Here is a 20,548-nt window from a genome sequence, read left to right as displayed (position 1 = left end):
TAATAATAAACTTTTTATTTTTTAGAATTCCGTCCAGTATTAGAAAATATTAATCAAATAGGACCACAGTTGTGCCAAATGTCTCCTGGCGAAGGTGCTTCAACAATTGAAGGCCTTGTTACGAGAGATAATCGAAGATTTGACGCTATTGCTGAACAAATTCAAAGAAAAGCTGAGCGTATTCACTTGTCTAAACAACGATCACTTGAAGTCATTGGTGATATGGATGACCTATTAGATTGGTTCCGTGAAGTAGATAACCAATTAAGAGACGCAGAACCACCAAGTAGTGAAGTAGATATTATTCGTGTTCAACTTAAAGAACATAAGGCACTCAATGATGACATATCGAGTCAAAAAGGACGTGGTAGAGATGTATTATCTATGGCTAAAAAAGTTTTACGAGAAGTTACACAAAGCAATGATACAAGTCTCATGCGTGAAAAAATGGAAGATCTTCGTGAAGTTATGGATCATGTATCATCATTAAGTGCTGAACGTTTAAGTATACTTGAACAAGCTCTACCTCTTGCCCAACATTTCCAAGAATCACATTTTGATTTATCTGGTTGGTTGGATGATATGGAGAGACAAGTATCAATGTTAGCTATGCCTGCTTTGAGACCAGAAATTATTGCTCAGCAACAAGATAAAAATGAAATGTTTGTACAGTCTATTGCTGAACATAAACCACTTGTGGATAAACTGAATAAGACTGGTGAAGCTCTAATCAGATTATGTAACGATGATGAGGGAATGAAAATCCAATACATTATGGACAGTGATAATGCTAGGTATGCAGCACTAAGATCTGAACTTAGGCAAAGGCAACAAGCTCTGGAAAAAGCATTACAAGAAACCAGTCAATTTAGTGATAAATTGGAAGGTATGTTGAGAGCATTACAAAATACTGCCGAACAAGTATCTGGTGCTGAACCTATATCTGCTCATCCTCCCAAAATTCGTGACCAACAAGATGAAAACGATGCTGTTGTTGAAGATTTACATAAGCGTGCTGATGCATTCCAAGCAGTGAAAAAAGCAGCTAATGATGTTATTAATAAAGCTCCAAATTCTTCAGATCCTGCAGTCAAAGACATTAAACGTAAATTAGATCGATTGAACAGTTTGTGGAATGAAGTCCAAGAGGCAACTAATGATCGTGGACGCAGTCTTGAAGAAGCTCTCATACTGGCTGAGAGGTTCTGGGAAGAATTACAGAATGTTATGGGTACACTAAAAAATTTGCAGGATTCATTACACTCGCAAGATGCACCAGCTGTAGAACCAGCTATATTAAAACAACAAAAAGCAGCTTTAAAAGAAATTAAAGCTGAAATTGATCAGACCAAACCTGAAGTAGACCAATGCCGTGCAAGTGGTAAACAATTAATGAAAGTGTGTGGAGATCCTGATAAGCCTGAAGTTAAGAAACATATTGAAGACTTAGATAATGCTTGGGAAACTGTAACTGCATTGTTTGCTAAACGAGAAGAAAATTTGATACAGGCTATGGAAAAAGCTATGGAGTTCCATGAAACCTTACAAGTATGAATAATTAATACAATTTTTAACGTGAATAGTATTTAATACAAATTATTTTTAGGATTTACTCAAATTTTTGGATGGAGCAGAACGCAGATTTGCCAATTTAGGACCATTAGGGACAGACATTAAAGTTGTCAAAAATCAAATTGGCGAACTTAAGAACTTTAAATCTGATATTGACCCTCAAATGGTTAAAGTAGAAGCTTTAAATAGGTAATTACAATCAGTAACTATGTTAAAAAATATTAAAAAATAATTATTAATGATCAGTACTTGGTAATTTGGTATTTATATTGTATAATTAACATATGTATTTTTTTTTACCGCTTACAATGGATTTTATTATTTTATAGAAGTGTTAATAGGTAATAGCTCTAAATTAATATGGATATAAATACTTCAATATTTGTTTAAAATATTAAATTATATATTTTTTGTACATTTTAGGCAAGCCCAAGAGCTTACAGAAAGAACTACAGTTGAACAGGCAGCTGCTCTCAAACAACCATTAACTGAAGTGAACCGTAGATGGGAAAATCTATTGAAGGGTATTGTTGAACGACAACGTCAATTGGAAAACAGTCTTTTACAATTAGGCCAATTCCATCATGCATTGGCAGAACTTCTTGCATGGATTGATGGCACTAATAAAACATTAGACAAAGATTTGAAACCTGTTGCTGGTGATTCCCAATTATTAGAAGTTGAACTTGCTAAGCTAAAAGTATTGGTGAATGACATTCATGCCCATCAGTCAAGTGTTGACACTTTGAATGATGCTGGTCGACAATTGATTGAAAATGGAAAAGGATCTGCTGAAGCTAACTCCACTCAAGATAAGCTTAATGTTCTGAACAAAAGCTGGAGAGACTTATTACAAAAAGCGGCCGATCGGCAGTTGGAATTGGAAGATGCACTGCAAGAAGCCCAAAGGTTTGCTGTTGAAATTCAAGATTTGCTATCTTGGCTAGGTGAAGTTGATGGTGTGATAGCTACATCAAAACCTGTTGGTGGCTTACCTGAAACAGCAAGTGAACAGTTAGAACGCTTCATGGAAGTATATGATGAACTAGAATCTAATAGACCAAAAGTGGAAACTGTTTTGGCTCAAGGTCAAGAATATCTGAAAAAATCACCTAATTCTGGAAATTTGCAGCAAAACTTAAAAACCCTAAAACAGCGATGGGATAGTGTGACTGCCAGAGCTAATGATAAGAAAATCAAATTAGAAATTGCACTTAAAGAAGCTACTGAATTCCATAATGCTTTACAGGTATGTTTGATAAATATACACATTTAATAAAATTTTAAATATATTGTTTTATTATAATTATTAGGCATTTGTTGATTGGTTGACTGATGCTGAGAAAACATTATCTAACTTGAAACCAGTTTCTCGTATTTTGGCTACCATTTTGACACAAATTGAAGACCATAAGACTTTCCAAAAAGATGTCAGCTCCCATCGGGAAATAATGCTTCATTTGGACAAGAAAGGAACTCATCTGAAGTACTTTTCACAGAAACAAGATGTTATACTCATTAAAAACTTACTTATCAGGTAAAATCAGTATTAATGTTATTTTTAAAATTAATTTTAGTTTAAATTGTTATTTGTATTTTTAGTGTACAACATCGCTTTGAACGTGTTGTGTCAAAGAGTGCTGAAAGAACTCGTGCACTTGATCATGGTTATAAGGAAGCCCGTGAGTTCAATGAAGCATGGTCAAGCCTAATGGATTGGTTATCTACTGCAGAGAAAAATCTGGATGAGTTAACCCAAGATGCCAGTGTTGGTAATGATCCAGAGCGTATTAAACAGCGTTTGGCGAAACACAGAGATGTACAACGGGCCTTAAGTGGTAAACAAGCAACATATGACTCTACAATGAGAATGGGCAAAGCATTGAAAGAAAAAGCTCCTAAGAGTGATGAACAACCCTTAAACAAAATGATTAATGAATTAAAAGAAAAGTGGAATTTGGTATGCACTAAATCTGTAGATAGGCAAAGGAAGTTGGAAGAAGCTTTGTTGTACTGTGGACAATTTAAAGATGCTATGGAAGCTCTTTTGGATTGGTTACGCAAAACTGAAAAAAGACTAACAGATGATGGACCAGTGCATGGAGATTTGGATACAGTAATGGCTTTAGTTGAACAGCATAAAGTAAATAATTTAATTAAATACTATGAATAACATTGAATTTTATTAAGTGTATATAATTTATATTAATATTTTTTATTAGGCATTTGAAGATACATTATCTAAGCGTTATGAACAAATGAAAACTGTAAGACAAACTGGTAAAGATCTAATGTCAAAAGCCAACAATGCTGACCGTACTGTAATCCAAAATCAATTGGATGATTTAGAAGGCCTGTGGAATCGTACTAGCCAACTGTGCGAAAAACGAACAGAACGACTTGAAGATGCATTAAGACAAGTAATAAAAATAAATATAAGAAACATTGAATTATAAATTTATATAATTAACTGAAATTGTTTATAATTTTTTTAGGCAGAACAGTTACATAAGTCTGTGCATTTACTATTAGAATGGTTATCTGATGCAGAAATGAAATTAAGGTTCATTGGTCCATTACCAGATAATGAACAAGAAACAAGAAACCAATTAAATGAGCATAGAAAGTTCATTGAAGAAATGTCTGATAAACAACATGAAAAAGATTCTACCGTTACTTTGGCTCAAAGGATCTTAGAAAAAGCACATCCAGATGCAGTTGGCGTGATCAAGCACTGGATAACTATAATTCAGTCTAGATGGGAAGAAGTCTGGACTTGGGCTAAACAAGTAAAATAACTAACATCCTTATCAAAACAAGTCAAGTTAATAACTGTTTCTACTATTGTTAATTAATAATTTGTATTTTTAGCGTGAGCAAAGACTAGTTGAACACCTGCAGTCTCTTCAAGACTTGGACTCATTACTAGAAGAATTATTCTCCTGGTTGACTAGATTAGAAAACAGATTGTTGGATCTTGAATCTGAACCTCTACCAGACAGTATAGAAGTGGTTGAAAAACTGATAGAAGAACATCGTGAATTCATGGAAAGCACCTCCAAAAGACAAACTGAAGTGGACACTGTGTGCAAAATTAAACAACCTGCTGCTCCAGTGGGAAGAAAACCATCAGCTAAGAAAATATCTACTATGAGGTTTGCTATATCAGTATTTATTAATGTATATTTTTTAATATATTTAATAATTTTTATGTTATCTTAATTTAAAAAAAGTATATTAAAAACCATATTCAAATCTTATTCATGATTAGTTTTCAGTTGCATGATTGTTTACTTAGAGCTTATTGTGTTATAGAAATATTTTCATTTTATGTTTGCTTCACATAAATATCACAATATTGCACGCTTAATATTTAATATTCATAAGATTGCACTTTTGCACATTTTCAGCCGAGAGGACTTAGCTGGCAGTTCACATGATTTAAGTGATCAACGCAGACAAAGGTTGGTACAAAATGCACAATGCACATACATATTTTTGTAATTTTATTGATACTTATAATAAGTGATTAAATATTCATGTTAATATATATTTAAAATGAGTGATTGAATTTATCATATTACTGCATGTTAAGTATATTTAATTTTAAAATTATGTGAGCAGAAAAATAAAACTTCAAATTTTATCTCAAAAAAAGACAATAACAAATGTTTAAGTATAAGTATCCCGTATTAATAAAAATATAGAAGATAAGTATCAAATTAAATTAAAGTATTCAAGTACTAAAAAACATGATCCTTAAGCTCTCACTAGAATCTATTAGGACCACTCTTTTGTTATAAAAACAAATATAAAAAATAAATAGTTTCATTCTGTGTGTGGACATATACTATTTAAGTATGGATCTCATTTAAGCTGTTTAATTATCTATCTCATTTTATATTTTTCTTTGTCAGTTTCGGGGCACAAGAATTCACATTTATTTTTTTATATTAAAGAATAAAATAGAATAAATTAAGTGTGATTATTTCCGAAATACATTAAATCTATCTATTTTATTATTATTATTATTATTATTATTGACACATTATTTGATCCATGTTTTTCTAGTATGCCAAGTATAGTTTTTCTTTTAACTTATTAACTTTTTCTCATTTTATTCGATTAATTGTTGAGTATTATATTAATTTAATTTTTCTATTATAAGTCATAACAATTATTATTTTTTGTTCGGAAAAAAGATTTCGGTTTTTCGGATTTTTGGCTAAAATACCAATCGAGAAAGAAAGAAAAGTTCTTTCGGGTTAATTTGGATACATAAGTTTCAGTAATCAATTGATATTTGTTTATGCACATGCATACATATTATAATAATTATTAACGCATTTTACATTGGCTGAAATGTATTTACGTTTTCAAGTTCTATTTATTATAAATACATACTGTAAAAGGTATTATACCTTGTTGTCCAAAATTGTCTATAGATCATTTTTTTTTTATCATTGAATTTATTCGCTGTTGTTAAGCTACAATATTTTCAAAACTTTTTTTTATCAATTTTATTAGTGTTGACAATTTAAAATTTAAAATTACACTGACTAACTTATATTTATTAATCTATGCATTTTATTTTATGGGCTTAAATTAAAATTGCTATATCTTAATCAAAAATTAAAATGTTCTTTTCTTTTTTTCTTTTTAGTCGGGGCAGTCAAATCATACGAGATAAATCCATGGATCATTTGCCACATATTGGACCTCGATTCCCAGCCAAAGGAAGGTAAGCTAAAAATGTCTACACTTTTATAGGTTTTCCATATATATTTTATACAAATATAAATATATTATGTTTACTTATTATGAAGTACCGTATTGTATTCTTCTTTTCTGTACTCTTTGTAAAATGTAGAAGCCTAGTTTAATGTTTGTGTTGTGTTTTTAGTGTAGAATAAATTTCGTATAGATTTTAACATAATATTTTTCTATTTTACTTCTACTTGTAGTAAAGTGGAAGAGCCGCTGTTACGCAATGCGCGTTGCCGACAGCTTTGGGACAAATGGCATACCGTATGGCTGATGGCTTGGGAACGCCAGCGTCGTCTGCAGGAACATCTTAATTATTTGAGAGAAGTCGAGAAAGTAAGGAACTTCTCGTGGGATCTATGGAGAAAACGAGTAAGTGAATATTAAAATAAATTAACAAATAAAATATTTGTATATTTCAATTTTGTGTTTTATTAATTACTTTTGATTTCTGTCTGAAGTTCCTGAAGTTTATGAACCACAAGAAATCCCGGCTCACAGACCTATTCAGGAAAATGGATAAGAACAATGATGGTCTCATACCGAGAGATGACTTCATCGATGGAATCATGAAAACCAGTGAGTTAACAGTCGATAATATATAGTATGCATTTTAAATGTTTGAGTCTAATATTATTTGGTATGTTTCAATTTATCAATAAATTGTGCATTATGAGGAAAAAGTCTGTGAGGCTGTGAATCTGGAGGGCGTGCTTATTATAATTGTCTAATTAATTTATATCTTATACACGCGTTTTTTTTTTTTTAAACAGAATTTGATACAAGTAAACTGGAAATGAACGCTGTGGCTGACATGTTCGATCATGACAAACTTGGTTTGATCGACTGGAAAGAATTCATAGCCGCATTGCGACCCGACTGGGAAGAAAAGAAACCCGACACTGAGGCCGAGAAGATACACGATGAGGTTAAGAGGCTGGTAATGCTGTGTACTTGTCGACAGAAATTCAGAGTGTTCCAAGTTGGAGAAGGAAAATACCGGGTACGGGGTGTATAATATAAGTTTTGAAGGATTTTTTGTTTTATCGCGTTACTTGCGCAATAATAATTATAGGATTTACGCTGTGATTATTGATGTGTTTCATTTTAATTTTCTATACAGTTCGGTGATAGTCAGAAATTACGTCTAGTCCGCATATTGAGGTCGACCGTTATGGTACGTGTCGGCGGCGGTTGGGTCGCTCTCGACGAATTTTTGGTTAAGAACGATCCGTGCAGAGGTGAGTAATTCGTTAACAGTATTATCATTTATCACCAAACATTCTAAATACATATAAATAAATATATATATAATAGTAATTCGATTAATCTTTAACCAATGGTTGGGTAATTTTTTGATAATTAAATTATATATGTTATATGTATGTTAATAATAACTAATTAATAAGTTAATTTTACTGTTATTTTAGTATCTCTTAACCGGTGCCTCGTTAGTACAAGGGTAAACATAATATACATACCATACATTTGGTTAACAAACAGAAAAGAATATGTTAAATAATATCAATATATAAATAGATACTGTATTAATAATTATTAAAAACAAACTCTTGAGAAAGTAAAAGGGACTTAAACGAGTGTATATTCTATACATACTAACTCAAACGCATGTGTACATTATACATATATATATATATATATAATATACTATTATATATAATACATTAACATTGAATATGATTTTAGTTTCCAAAGTACGTAATTTAACATAATATTATGATATTGTTGTTTCTCATATTTTATTTGTTAAATTTTGATTTTGTCCTTGTCCATCATTTCCTATATTTATGATTTTTTTTTTTTTTGGTTTCGGTTTTTCATTATTCTTTCTTTTTCGTTTTGATTTTGATTTATTTTTTTGGTCGAGTCTAGTTGAAATGTTGCCGATGCCCAACCCATTCGTGCCTGAAGAACACGAACCGTGGTGTCCTTACAGCCTAGTCCAATTGAACTGTATGATCGCTATGTCGTTACATATTTTTGAACCCTGTTTTTCGATGCACGTGGTTATTTTTTTATGGTTTTTCTTATTTTTGCGTTTTGTTGTTTTGTATTTCTCGGCGGTACACTGTGCTGCGTACCGTAAGCCTTCTTCAACTATCAAAAAGGTATATTATTACAAGGTCGACGTCAGACACTGTGTTTTATGATATTTTAAAAGTTTAATTAAGTACTTACGTAACGCATTTAGAATACGTTTTTCGTAGAATTTACAGGTATTGCGTCGATTTATATAGTATGCATACACTAAATATGATGTTATACTTGCAATATAGTTTTTGTGTCACGTATTTCGCGCATATTATCACTCGTATGCATTTGTAGCGAGTTTATAGCCGCTTCCCATAAATCCTGAAATCCTTGTACTCGTGTTCAAATAAGCGAAACTATATATAGCTATAATATAATATGTTGCATAACTATATATTCTATATAATATGTCTTTATATAGACATTTCTTTCAGCGCTACCAAAATATAGACAAAACTGATAATATATATATATATAAATTTGTCAAATAGTGTAGTTACACCTTATATATATATATATATCAATTATCAGTAAATATAATATAACATACACAAATCCAATAGTTTCGCCTATGCACGTATCCTGCAAAGTTAAATTTAATATATACCGCTCACTAGCATGCTAATAATTTAATATTAATAAATATTACGTATAATAGTTTATACGCGCTGAATGTTTAACTTGGCGTGAGGACACTAATCCGGTTTGGCTTCATATATCTATATATATTATATAGTATAATATTATTAGTTGTACTAATAATATGTTTTGGTTTTTTATTTTATATTTGATTTAATTTTAATTATTGTTATTATTATTATTTAACACATTAACGTTTTTTTTTGTTTTTTTTTTCACTATTTTAATATTGTGATGTGTTTGTTTATTTTGTTTGTTTTTGTTTTGTTTTTTTTTTTTTTTTTTTTAACAATTTTATCCTTCTCATCACACCTTTTCATTTCCTTTACGCACTCACAGCCAAAGGACGCACAAACATCGAACTCCGTGAGCAGTTCATATTGGCCGATGGCGTATCACAGAGCATGTCCGCATTCAAACCGAAACACAACGCGCAACAACAGCGGTCTGTGTCTACTGCCGGTCCGATCACAAAGGTAAAATGACTAATATATCCGTCAAATAACTAAGTATATATTATATATATACTATTTTGTTATTATATATCCAAGTAAGAAAGCACGGACTGTACTTAAATATACTTTATAAACACTTTTTTGGCCTTATATAGTCATTGCATCGTGCAGTAAATATAATGTGTGCAGTGAAATATTGGCTTTTTTACTTATTTTTTTTTTTTTTTGCTCGCTGCTGCTATTTTTTTTAGTTTGTAGTTTTTATTTTTCCGAGTGCGTAGTAGTTAGTCGTATATAAGTGTAACTTAGATGCTTATGTATTATCTAGACTACCTGAATCAATCAAGAATTTTTCGTACTACCATATAATTGAACATCTATATCGTATAGGTATTATTTTGACTACCATTATTTTTGCATATTTTTATGTATTGATTTCCCCCAAAAAAACTAAAATGTATTTTTATTAAACTTTAAATTATTCAATATTTCCATTATGCCATTCAAAACTATTAATTGGGAAAATTAAAATTATTTAAAATTAGTATTGTTTGTATAGAAAAGAAAACATTTTTATGGCCAATTGAATCAAATTGGTTTGAATTTATGGAATTACATATGCTATCACATAAATTGTGCCAAATATTTGTTAAGGTATTTGTGTGTCGTGCCTTTTTGTTGCACCACTTCAATAATTCCCATAATATTTTTTCATTTTACGCACTAAGATCAGCCCCCTTGTTCTTAAAAAAAATTACATGAACCCTATAAATAAGACCATAAAAGAAATAAAATAATTACAAGTTTTCGAATAAGTCTTATTATATAATATCTGGAGATGTAGAAATAAAGACCCAACTTACCTACTCATAATTCCTTAGAATTATTTTTCTGAATATTCAAGTAATCAGCTAAATACTTTAAAAAACAATAAAAGCTTAATATCATCTAAATAGGAAACTGACAATATTAGGTTACTAAACAAATTAAAACAGAAGATGTTATAATTTACAAATTCTTGTGGAACTTAAGAAAGATGTAATCAGATTTTTACACCGTTAATTTGATCACACTATTTTATTTAGACATCATTAAATACAAATGTGCAAAAATATTGGTAGTCTAAAAATATATATGTACGTGTACCTGTAAGTTTGGTAAATTTTCGATCGATCCGTGTAGCACAAATAATACGTAAGTATTACACATACATATACATACATGGCGTGAGCTCTACTTCTGAACTGTCGGCTTGTGGTTTGTATAGAGTGCATATTTTTATATGCTATTTATTTATAGCGAGGTGTGGAAAAGAAACGAAAATCATATATAATTTATGAATTAATTCTCAAGGGTTTTTTTAATAAAAACAAAAACCTACTATTTCTATCCGCATATATCGCGATCATAATTACGAGTTAATCGTATCATTATAATATATACTTATTAAATGGTAAATAAAATGAAACTATCTTTGGTTACGTCGAGGCACTTCGGGGGAGAGCATGTTGAGTATGTGTCGATGACTGATAGTAAATACATGTGTTTTAAAAATTAAACAGCCGAAGAGTTTATGAGAGAGTTGATGCCAATATTCGAGAGTTTAAGACAACGAGAATCTTTGCCGTGTTCGTATCCTCTTGCAATGGGTCCCAGCAGACAAATCAACACATTTTGGGTAAATTGTCGAAAAAAAGAAAAAACTGCACTCTAGCGTTTTTTCAATTTTTTTTATGTTTTATTTATATTTATTTTACTGGTATTAGGCGGCGGTGGTATAGGGGTATAGTGATGAAGCGAACCAATAATAACTGTGCAATAATAATTCTCAATAAAAGATATAAATTTGAAAAAAAAATCTAACGATATCCACCTGAATAAAAAAATACGTTAACTTGGCCATAAGTAATAATTACTATGAGTCTATTTAGCTAACATTCTTTAAACATCTAGAATTTCTGAAAGTTCTCTTCCAAGGGGGGATCCAAGCTGTTTGTAATATAGATAGTATAGGGAGGAGAAGATCAAAAATTAGTGGCGACCTTTATATTGGATACCTATACCTATATATACTATATATATATTATATCCACGATGCTCGTCATGCAACTTACCATTATACAATAGTGTAATCGCCACCGCCGCTATACATTATACATTATTTATTTAATATGTTATCGTAATATTATTTTCTATAATAATTATGTATACTTATACACATTAGTATTATTATCATCGTCGTATTCGATGAGTGGTATGCCGTAATCATGGTTTTTTTTTAATGCTGGAAATGTGTGTATATCAGGTACGTGAACGGAGTTCCAGGAGCGTGCCGATGGGTAAGATGGGTGTGAACCGCACTGCCGGCACTCCAGATTCGCTTAGTGATAACGAATCGTCGCCGCACTCGAGGAGTTCGGTTGTCAGGAAACCGTCCACGCCATCAGTCAGAAAATCGAACGTCGGGCTCACTGGTAGCCTACCAGCCAGCCGACCGGCTAGCAGGCCAGCTAGCAGACCACAGAGCCGTCCCGGAAGCAAACCACCCAGCCGACACGGTTCCAACTTGTCTCTAGACAGTACCGGTAAGTACATGCAACTGAAGAATTAATATTATCTAAAAGTGGTTTGATATGAACAAAATGAATACTTTTTATTATTAAATTATAATCATTTAAATTAATTGTTACTAAAAAAGTAAAAAATAATGTTAAGCACATAAAGATAGCATTATTTTACTTTATTCATTACCACATACACCACTATTGTGGCACTTTGAGATGCAAAGTCGACCAGATTTTTTACATTTACACCAATTGGTTTTATATAATGTATTGCAAGTACCCTTTGCCACCCAATTTAGAAGTTTTTCTTGCCACTTCTCTTAAAGAAATTTGTACTGGTAGTACCTCATTACCATTAGCCTGAATAAACACCTCTTTGCATATCGTGAATAGCAATAATGGTGTTCGTGCAATATACTATGATCACTTAATCGTTAAGATTACGGATCGATTCGTATTATATATCGGTTACGAGTATCGAGTACCAATAAAATTTTAAGTATAGTTTTCTCGTGTTATTGTTACGTATAAATGCTATTCTATATAAATGTGTGCAGCGCCCTGTATTTAATTTACTTTGCCTACTTGAATCTTAAGGTACATTTTGCAATGTATGAGCAATTCGAGTGTTAAAATAATCATTATTACATTGCCCAAAATGTTCAGGTATTGTGCACAGTGCTCGTATTTTCTACTTTGCCTGTAACATATATAATCTATAAGTAATTCCCTTGTCGATTTCTAAAAACAAAATTAAATATTTTGGACTTGTTGAAGTACTTATGGGTTTGTGCAGAATTCTATTTACTAGCCGACGATAAGCATTATAAAATGTTATAATTATTATTTTTATGAAGTCAATTTTTTATAGTGAATAATTTTGTATCTTTTAATAATATCGTGATAGTTATATTACTTATGTTATATTATATTTAATGCATTAAAATACAGTTAACATCATACAGCGTTATAAATAGGTTATTTGGATACACCACTGTCGTGTGTACATTTTCTCAGTATTTTATGGTTATATCAATTTTCCTATAAATGTATAATATTCATTGCATTTAAAGTGTTTGTGATCAGAGTAAAGCGTGAGTGTTATCTCACAAATTCTTAGCTAACTCGACCACTCTTTTTAACTTTTAAATGATTTAATGATCTGTGATAAAACCATAGGTATTATTATTATTATTTGTTTATTAGCATATTTTTACTTTATTAAAAATGTAATCATACATGTCATTGGTATATAACTTAATTTAAAATAAAATACATTTATTTTCAAATAAAACGTATATATTCGTTGTGTTTTAGATTCGACTACGCCAAGTCGCATACCAAGACTTACGCCTGCCAAGACGCCCTCTTCAACGTCCGCTACCCGCAAGTCAACGCTTAACGGACAGACCAGCACTACAGGCAGAGGAGTACGATCGCCGTCTACACTGGCCAGCCAATCGCCGTCATCGTCTACCAGGTAATATATACAATTTACATACATGCATACATATTATGTATCTATATAATCAAATATATTTATTCTATATTTATAATATAATAGATCTTCTAAAAACATTTTTTGTTTATATATTTTTTTTTTTTATTGAAATTAACATGTTTTTTAAAAATATGTTATATACCTATAAATAGAATGAATTATGTAATATTAATTATTACGATAATTTACGTGGAATTAATATCATCATATTAATAAACATTAACTTTTTAAATATTATTAACTCGCCTATTACTCTCACTAACCACATTACTGTTATTTATCTATTACATGCAGGTCCCTGTCAATGCACAGGTCGTCAAGTATACCTACGTTGTCTAACTCAAGTTCTAGGTAACTAACATTTTTAACGTATTAAGTAGTACAGTAATTTTATATCTATTAACTTAATTAGTATTCTATCAAACATTCTAATAAGCACGTTTTGTAACAATACAATCGCGGTGATGGAAAAATAAAATGCACTTGCAGATATTATAATCGTGTATTTTAAATATGTGAAAATATTACAACTTTAACTAATTCTTAATTAACTTTATAACTTAAAAAACATTTGTTTTATACACTTACACGACGTCTGTACACTAAAACTATCACCGTAAATCTTTTGTGTAAACAATAGACGAATTTGTGTGAGTTTTAACTGTTTACCGGATAACTACTACCTAATTCCTGCGATTAAATATTTTTTATCGCCTAATATATCGGATATGTCGTGTGGTACATCGAGATGTTATATATTTTATTTGATCAATGTCAGGTATGGTATTCCAGACTCGCTCAAATTCTATTGATAGTAGCGTATTCACACAATTGTTTTCATTTCGAAAAAGTCAGCTTAGAAATTACATACCTATAATATGCTTACCTATCTTTTGAATCCAAATCGAACGTCACGACGCTTCTATTCGACTACCACACGCACTATTATATATATACGTCATTATCACCCGGCAAATGTTTGATATTTTATTCAATTTTATTTATTTACCTTTTATCTGAATTATCAAAAAATACATTGATCTCGGTTTGTGACGTAAACGTCGTTAATATGTCACTGCAGGGTGGGCTGTGCCGAATTATTTGTCTGATGCGTTTTTTCGATTCGATTTATTTTACACACAAATTAATAACATAATTTATTTTTCGGACGGTTGTGCAGCCGTAACCATCAACCAGGTTCGAAAATACCCGTTCTCGCGGTACATCAATGTTCCTCAACTACAGTGCCCACCTCATCGTCTACGCCACCCCTTTCGTCGTCGCCGTCGCTTTCTTCGTCTCCGTCTGCCGGGTAAAGCGCAACAACAATCAAAGCATATAATATTGTGTCGATTGCGTCGTAATATATTATTACTATTTACGCATTTTCGTTTTTGTTGTGTATTACCCCATCAATGCTTTTCTTATTCATTCGTACCTATGTGTTATTTTCGCTGTATTATCGTTTTCTCCTGCACGCTATAGCTAACACATTGTGTATATACGCTCTATATGCGTGTGTCACATATACACGCACTACTGATAAAAATATACGAATACATATTATTTATATCATACAGAGTGATTTATTAAACCTGCTACGTAGTTGCTTTAAAATGGTGTTTTTTTATACAATATTTGTTACATACCTCTAGTTTTTTACCCATATTTTTGTTTACAGAATACTAAACTTTAAATACTTAATGTTCAAATATTTAACTAAAAGTATATTTCATTTATAATCATTTAAAGCTTATATAAGTGTCCTGTGTATATTTCACTATACTGGTTACGCTATTCTAACTCATCTTTACTCCGCTTAAAATTATTAATACAAAAATACGAATTTATTAAATATTTAATAATTGAGTATATATATTTTGTGGTTCAGGTATCTTTATCAAAAACTTTAATAATCAAAATAATGTTTATAAAAAAATTGAAAGTTCAACACGACCATTGACATATATTGGTATAAAAACTTATTATATTATTTCAAAATCACAAAAATTTTACTAATATACTTAAGAGTGTTGGAGGTTATACGAATCACTCTGTATAAGGATGTCTGTTGCAAGTTGCAACACCATGCTAGCATAAAATATTATTGTTTAGTCCCACCGCTTATTCTTACTGTTTGCCTACGTACAAGCAACCTACATAATATACTGAGTGATTCTTTTATTGTACAATTCTCATTATTTTATAATCTATGAACGAATAATTTTTACATAATATATATAGTCAAAATAAAACTACAGTTTTTAAAAAATATATTTTTTTCAATATTTTAAAGTGTTCTTACTTTTTTGACTGATACCCTACATTTTTAATTTCATGTTTTGAAGTTAAATACTTTTCGTAGTATTTTGATACATAAAAATCAAAATTTAAAAGAGTAGCTTATAAATTATAAATATTTTAAAATTTTGGTTAGCGGAGTAATAGACAAATATTTTGCGAGGTAATAACCGGTACCACTCCATTCCGCTCACATACACTTTAGAGACTTATAAGTCATAAACTAATCGTCCGAATTTCGATTTTTATGTATAGAAATACTCGGAAAAATATTCTACTCCAGAATATGAAATTAAAAATGTATATTGTCGTTTAAAACATATAAACTTAAAAAATTATAACACTAAAAAGTATTAAAAATTATCTTCAAAAACATTAATAGCTTTTGAAATAATGAGTATTGTTCGATAAAAAAATCATCTAGTTGTATATAATTTATATTGCCTGCAATAATGTGTGTTTCCTAGTTATTATATTTTACCAATATTATTTTTGTACGTGTTTTCTAGTATTTGTTTGTATTATATTTACATAATAAGTTTACTTCTATATAACATACATTATATACTTTAAAAAGTAAATCAACTTACTAGTTTTTAATTTTCAATTCCTAATCATATACAATGTAGTTATCTATTAGTTATTACGAATTAAAGTCAAATTTCAACGTTTCAAATTACTGAGAAAATTATTATGTCTCACGTGTCCAATTTAATACGTTATCAGTATTATCAGATTACATTTCATTGACGGAATTTCATTGATTCAAGTGGTGCTTTTGTTAATCAAAGTTCCGAGACCCTCAGTATGACATTATATGATACCTGTAATAATTTACCGATTCTGAATTGCTACATAATTAATTACATTTATAATATTCCTTTTTCATTTCACTAAAATTTAAAAATGATATGCAAATGTTGTTAATAACATCTAAAATAATTTAGGATTAGCATTTAATTGTTATTAAATTAATTAATAAAAATAATGTATTATATTTTTATGTAGAATTATAATTACAAGTTTTATGTGTATTAAATTTAGATATTTCATGAAAACTTACGGTTTTTTGTTAAACAAACAATAACACTGTTTTTTTTTTTTACTGAGTTTTACTAAATCTTGGATTTTAGATATGAAATGCATTTGTTTATATTATGTTTCCACTAAGATTATTATAAAAATAAGTATATAATGTAAAAACAATTTCAAACGTACTGAAAAAAGTTATGATTTCCGTGTCAGTTATCCGAGACTACAAAGTCTAGAAGCCTACCTTACCCCGCTTTCTGCCTGTGTTATATAATTTTATAATTGTGTTTATTATGATGTTATCCATAACATGACATAATACAAGTAGGTATGTCATCTACCCATACGTATGTCGTGTATAATGTATATGTATAACAGTATATAATAAGTGGTCTTGTCTTGTGTTACATGGTGTTCATCATCATCGTGTTATCAGTTCAATGAAAAATAATTTTGGTTTTACCTTCCTCGCACACAGGTTGCAGTCTTCGTTGGCCACCACGCCATTGTCGTCGTCTAGTCTGTCGCGAAGGCCGTCGAACGCATCCGAAACAAAACGCAGGGACTCCAAACCGGATTCCCGTGAACCGTTCCGGCTCTGAAAACCTGCATGCACCGAAGCAAACATATTATTAAATATGTATATGAATAATTGGTGTTTAACCCCGTAATCGATATTCATAATTATTATTACTTCATTTAATCAAAACGTTGATTAATCTCTTAATTAATCCTGTCTAGTGTATTTTTTTTTAATTTTTAAAAAATTGAGTATTATTATTTCTTATATATCTTTTTTTTGTTGTCTGAACTTGTATTCTACTCGTTTTTTCTGTTTATCTAGCAAAAGTCGAAAGCTTTTCATTTCATAAAAATATCAAAACGTGTATTAGAAGGCGTTTTATATACAAATATATATGTATAATTATGGTTTACTATTCAAACAAAATCAATACTTTTGCCTGTATATAATATACACGTATAGAGGATATAATATTATATACTTTAATCATATTCAAGTGCCATTTTAACGGAAAAAAAGAAATGAAAAAAATCGTAATACCGTGTCACCGTTCAAATTAATTGCGATCTAGCGGTTCAATATTGTTATTTATTGTAATTTTTTTTATATATAATATATTTATTTTAATGTATATAATCTTCTATATACCGATGGTTAATAAATTTACATTAAAATTATTTACAAGTGCCAATATTGTATTATTTACTTCTTCGATATATTTTTTTATGTAACGTGTAATTATATTAAACTTATAACATATTAAGTAATTAATAAATACCATTGAGACACTTATTGTAACTCTAAAAATTAACCAATCGTAACAACAGATGATTATTTTTTAACTATTTATAATATTTAATTGTTTTCCCTTTGAGGATTGAATAAATTGTGCAATTGTTTACTTAACAAGTTTGTTATTCATTTATACTACCTATCGTCTTTGTGATAGTATGTAATATAATATATGTTACTAATAAATTTGGCGATTTAAAAAAATTTAGCAATGTTCATTTTACATAGAGTAACATATTGGCAATAGTGAAAAAAATAACAATTATGCAATCAGTTGAATTATGAACGAATGAAAGCAATTCATAATTTCAAAAACACAGTAATAATCAATAATTGAAAAATATTACAATTTTTAGTTTTTTATAATTTGTATGTAATACGAGTATAAAAGCTAGTGCAAATCCAATAAAGAACTCACTTCTTGTTGATATTTTGCATAATATTATATAATTGTCCAAAATGTTACGTTGTTCTATATAGTAGGTTGCAAACATACAAAGAAGTTTATATATTTTATTCCATAATATTTATATGTTTATTTTAAAATAAAATTTTCAATATTATTATCGCAATGATCTGTAATCTTTCAAACACTGATATACCTATTAAACATTATATGCATTTACAATTTACGAAATCATACTTTATAGGTTAGGTATACTATATACTCATAATATGTTACAGCACTGTTTATAAAAACAATATTCAATTTAAAATACTACATATTTAACTATATACATATAATTGTATTACACAATAATTACTGTAAAGTTACTAGATATTTGTTATTTATTTTAATCTATTGCTCTATTATTATTAGTTTTTTGACGAGAAATATAGAATAACGTGATCATTGATCACATTTCGTGCTCATCAGTGTTCTCAAAACTCGGGTGGACATCATCTTGATTTTTGATTAATCCAGTTTTGACCGTTCATCAATCGTTTGAGTATGGATTAGTGCTTGAGTACCTTTGTATAATGTTATAGGTACTCGTATATAGGCACTAGCAGGTCAGTAAATAAAATACAAAAACCTGCATAGTTGTTATTTAAAATCTACGTCACACATATTAGCATAATAGGTTGTTACTCGAAACTAAAAAAAAAAAAAAAAAAAACGATTGTAACTTGTAAGGTAAGAGATATTTGCAGCTAGCGTTTTGTAGATTATTAATTTATAATTAATGGTTAACACGTACAATTTAAATAAATTATATTATTAAATTGTAATCGTGTATGTAAGTATAGAGTATCTGTTATTACATGCACGTAAATTCGCTTTCATATGAAGCACAATTACATTTTGTGTTTTTAAAAAACAGCTCTAGACCCACGAGTAAACCTTTTGGAAAATATTTGATACATGAATATAACTGATTTTCGGCGCGAATTATTGCTAATGCTAGTAATACTCGTTGTATATAAACGTGATTGTGTTGTAAGTATTGCTGTTTCTCACATTTTAACATTGTAATAACGCTCATTGAAATGGATTTTTTCTCAATTTAAAAAAAAATTGTCGATTACAATTTTATCTTGTGAATTTAAATATAATTTTAATAGAGACGGAAAGTTCAAATATATGTAGTATACAAATACAATATGTATACAATATGTTTACATTATGAAATAGTTTGTTTTCTTGCACTAAACTTTCTTTCGATTTTTAGCTACGCGATATGAATAAGCAAATAGAAAAATCCTATTTTCCTTAAAAATTATGTAGTATTTATAATCGACTACATACATAGAATTACAACACGTTTAAATGATAAAACTTAGTTAGGTTTTATTGCACGTCATATTTTTTGAACAGTTATTACTTATTATTTACGTATGTCATGTACGTATACAATAGCTAATAATAGAAGTATTTTAGTATTCAATTTCAAAAAAAAATATATATTATACGAACAGCGTGAAATATCAAGTTGCGTTTAGTTATAAGTTAGTAATAAATTACTATTTACCATTACGAATTGTCATTTTTGTTCTTGGAAATATCAATGTATTATTATAATTTATAATTTATGTAGACCATAGTTTATAATCTCTAATACCTAATATATTAATAAAATATGTAATAATTAAAACAAAGTCTGGAATATCTCGTTGGTATTCAATTTTGCTACTTCGAGTATTTCAAATATTTATATCATCATTGCCTGTACTTATAATATTTACAATATTTATTGGTAAAAATAAATTGCAATAGAAATGTTTACGTACAAAAACATTACATATCTAGCTATTAAAATTGACAATTTTATAATAGACTCTATAATCGATCGTCAGTTAAGAATTTTTATTCGTTTTTTTAAAACAATATTAATATTTTGGTTTATTATTT

At 29.5% G+C, this 20,548-nt stretch overlaps 1 protein-coding gene across 15 annotated transcripts in view; it reads left to right on the top strand.

Moving 5' to 3' along the window:
- The window catches only part of LOC113550476 (dystonin), a 74,359-nt gene extending 56,053 nt beyond the window's left edge, over nt 1–18,306 (top strand). For 6 of the 15 annotated variants that reach the window (XM_026952325.1, XM_026952329.1, XM_026952328.1 and 3 more), the window contains 20 exons: nt 26–1,548; nt 1,607–1,761; nt 1,996–2,821; nt 2,886–3,109; nt 3,175–3,715; nt 3,795–3,992; nt 4,068–4,361; nt 4,444–4,727; nt 4,983–5,036; nt 6,236–6,313; nt 6,537–6,708; nt 6,798–6,915; nt 7,110–7,339; nt 7,460–7,577; nt 9,367–9,503; nt 11,788–12,067; nt 13,364–13,526; nt 13,842–13,898; nt 14,728–14,859; nt 17,359–17,482. In XM_026952325.1, the coding sequence (XP_026808126.1) occupies nt 26–1,548; nt 1,607–1,761; nt 1,996–2,821; nt 2,886–3,109; nt 3,175–3,715; nt 3,795–3,992; nt 4,068–4,361; nt 4,444–4,727; nt 4,983–5,036; nt 6,236–6,313; nt 6,537–6,708; nt 6,798–6,915; nt 7,110–7,339; nt 7,460–7,577; nt 9,367–9,503; nt 11,788–12,067; nt 13,364–13,526; nt 13,842–13,898; nt 14,728–14,859; nt 17,359–17,482 (5,708 nt within the window). Of the gene's footprint in view, nt 1–25; nt 1,549–1,606; nt 1,762–1,995; nt 2,822–2,885; nt 3,110–3,174; nt 3,716–3,794; nt 3,993–4,067; nt 4,362–4,443; nt 4,728–4,982; nt 5,037–6,235; nt 6,314–6,536; nt 6,709–6,797; nt 6,916–7,109; nt 7,340–7,459; nt 7,578–8,229; nt 8,311–9,366; nt 9,504–11,044; nt 11,161–11,787; nt 12,068–13,363; nt 13,527–13,841; nt 13,899–14,727; nt 14,860–17,358 lie in introns of all 15 variants that reach the window. The other 9 variants (XM_026952337.1, XM_026952324.1, XM_026952338.1 and 6 more) reach the window with 7 other exon arrangements.
- Nucleotides 18,307–20,548: the final 2,242 nt, after the last annotated feature.

Source organism: Rhopalosiphum maidis, chromosome 1, assembly GCF_003676215.2.
Source record: "Rhopalosiphum maidis isolate BTI-1 chromosome 1, ASM367621v3, whole genome shotgun sequence".
In the NCBI taxonomy this organism is placed as follows: domain Eukaryota; kingdom Metazoa; phylum Arthropoda; class Insecta; order Hemiptera; family Aphididae; genus Rhopalosiphum; species Rhopalosiphum maidis.
This window is presented reverse-complemented; position numbering and strand designations above follow the sequence as displayed.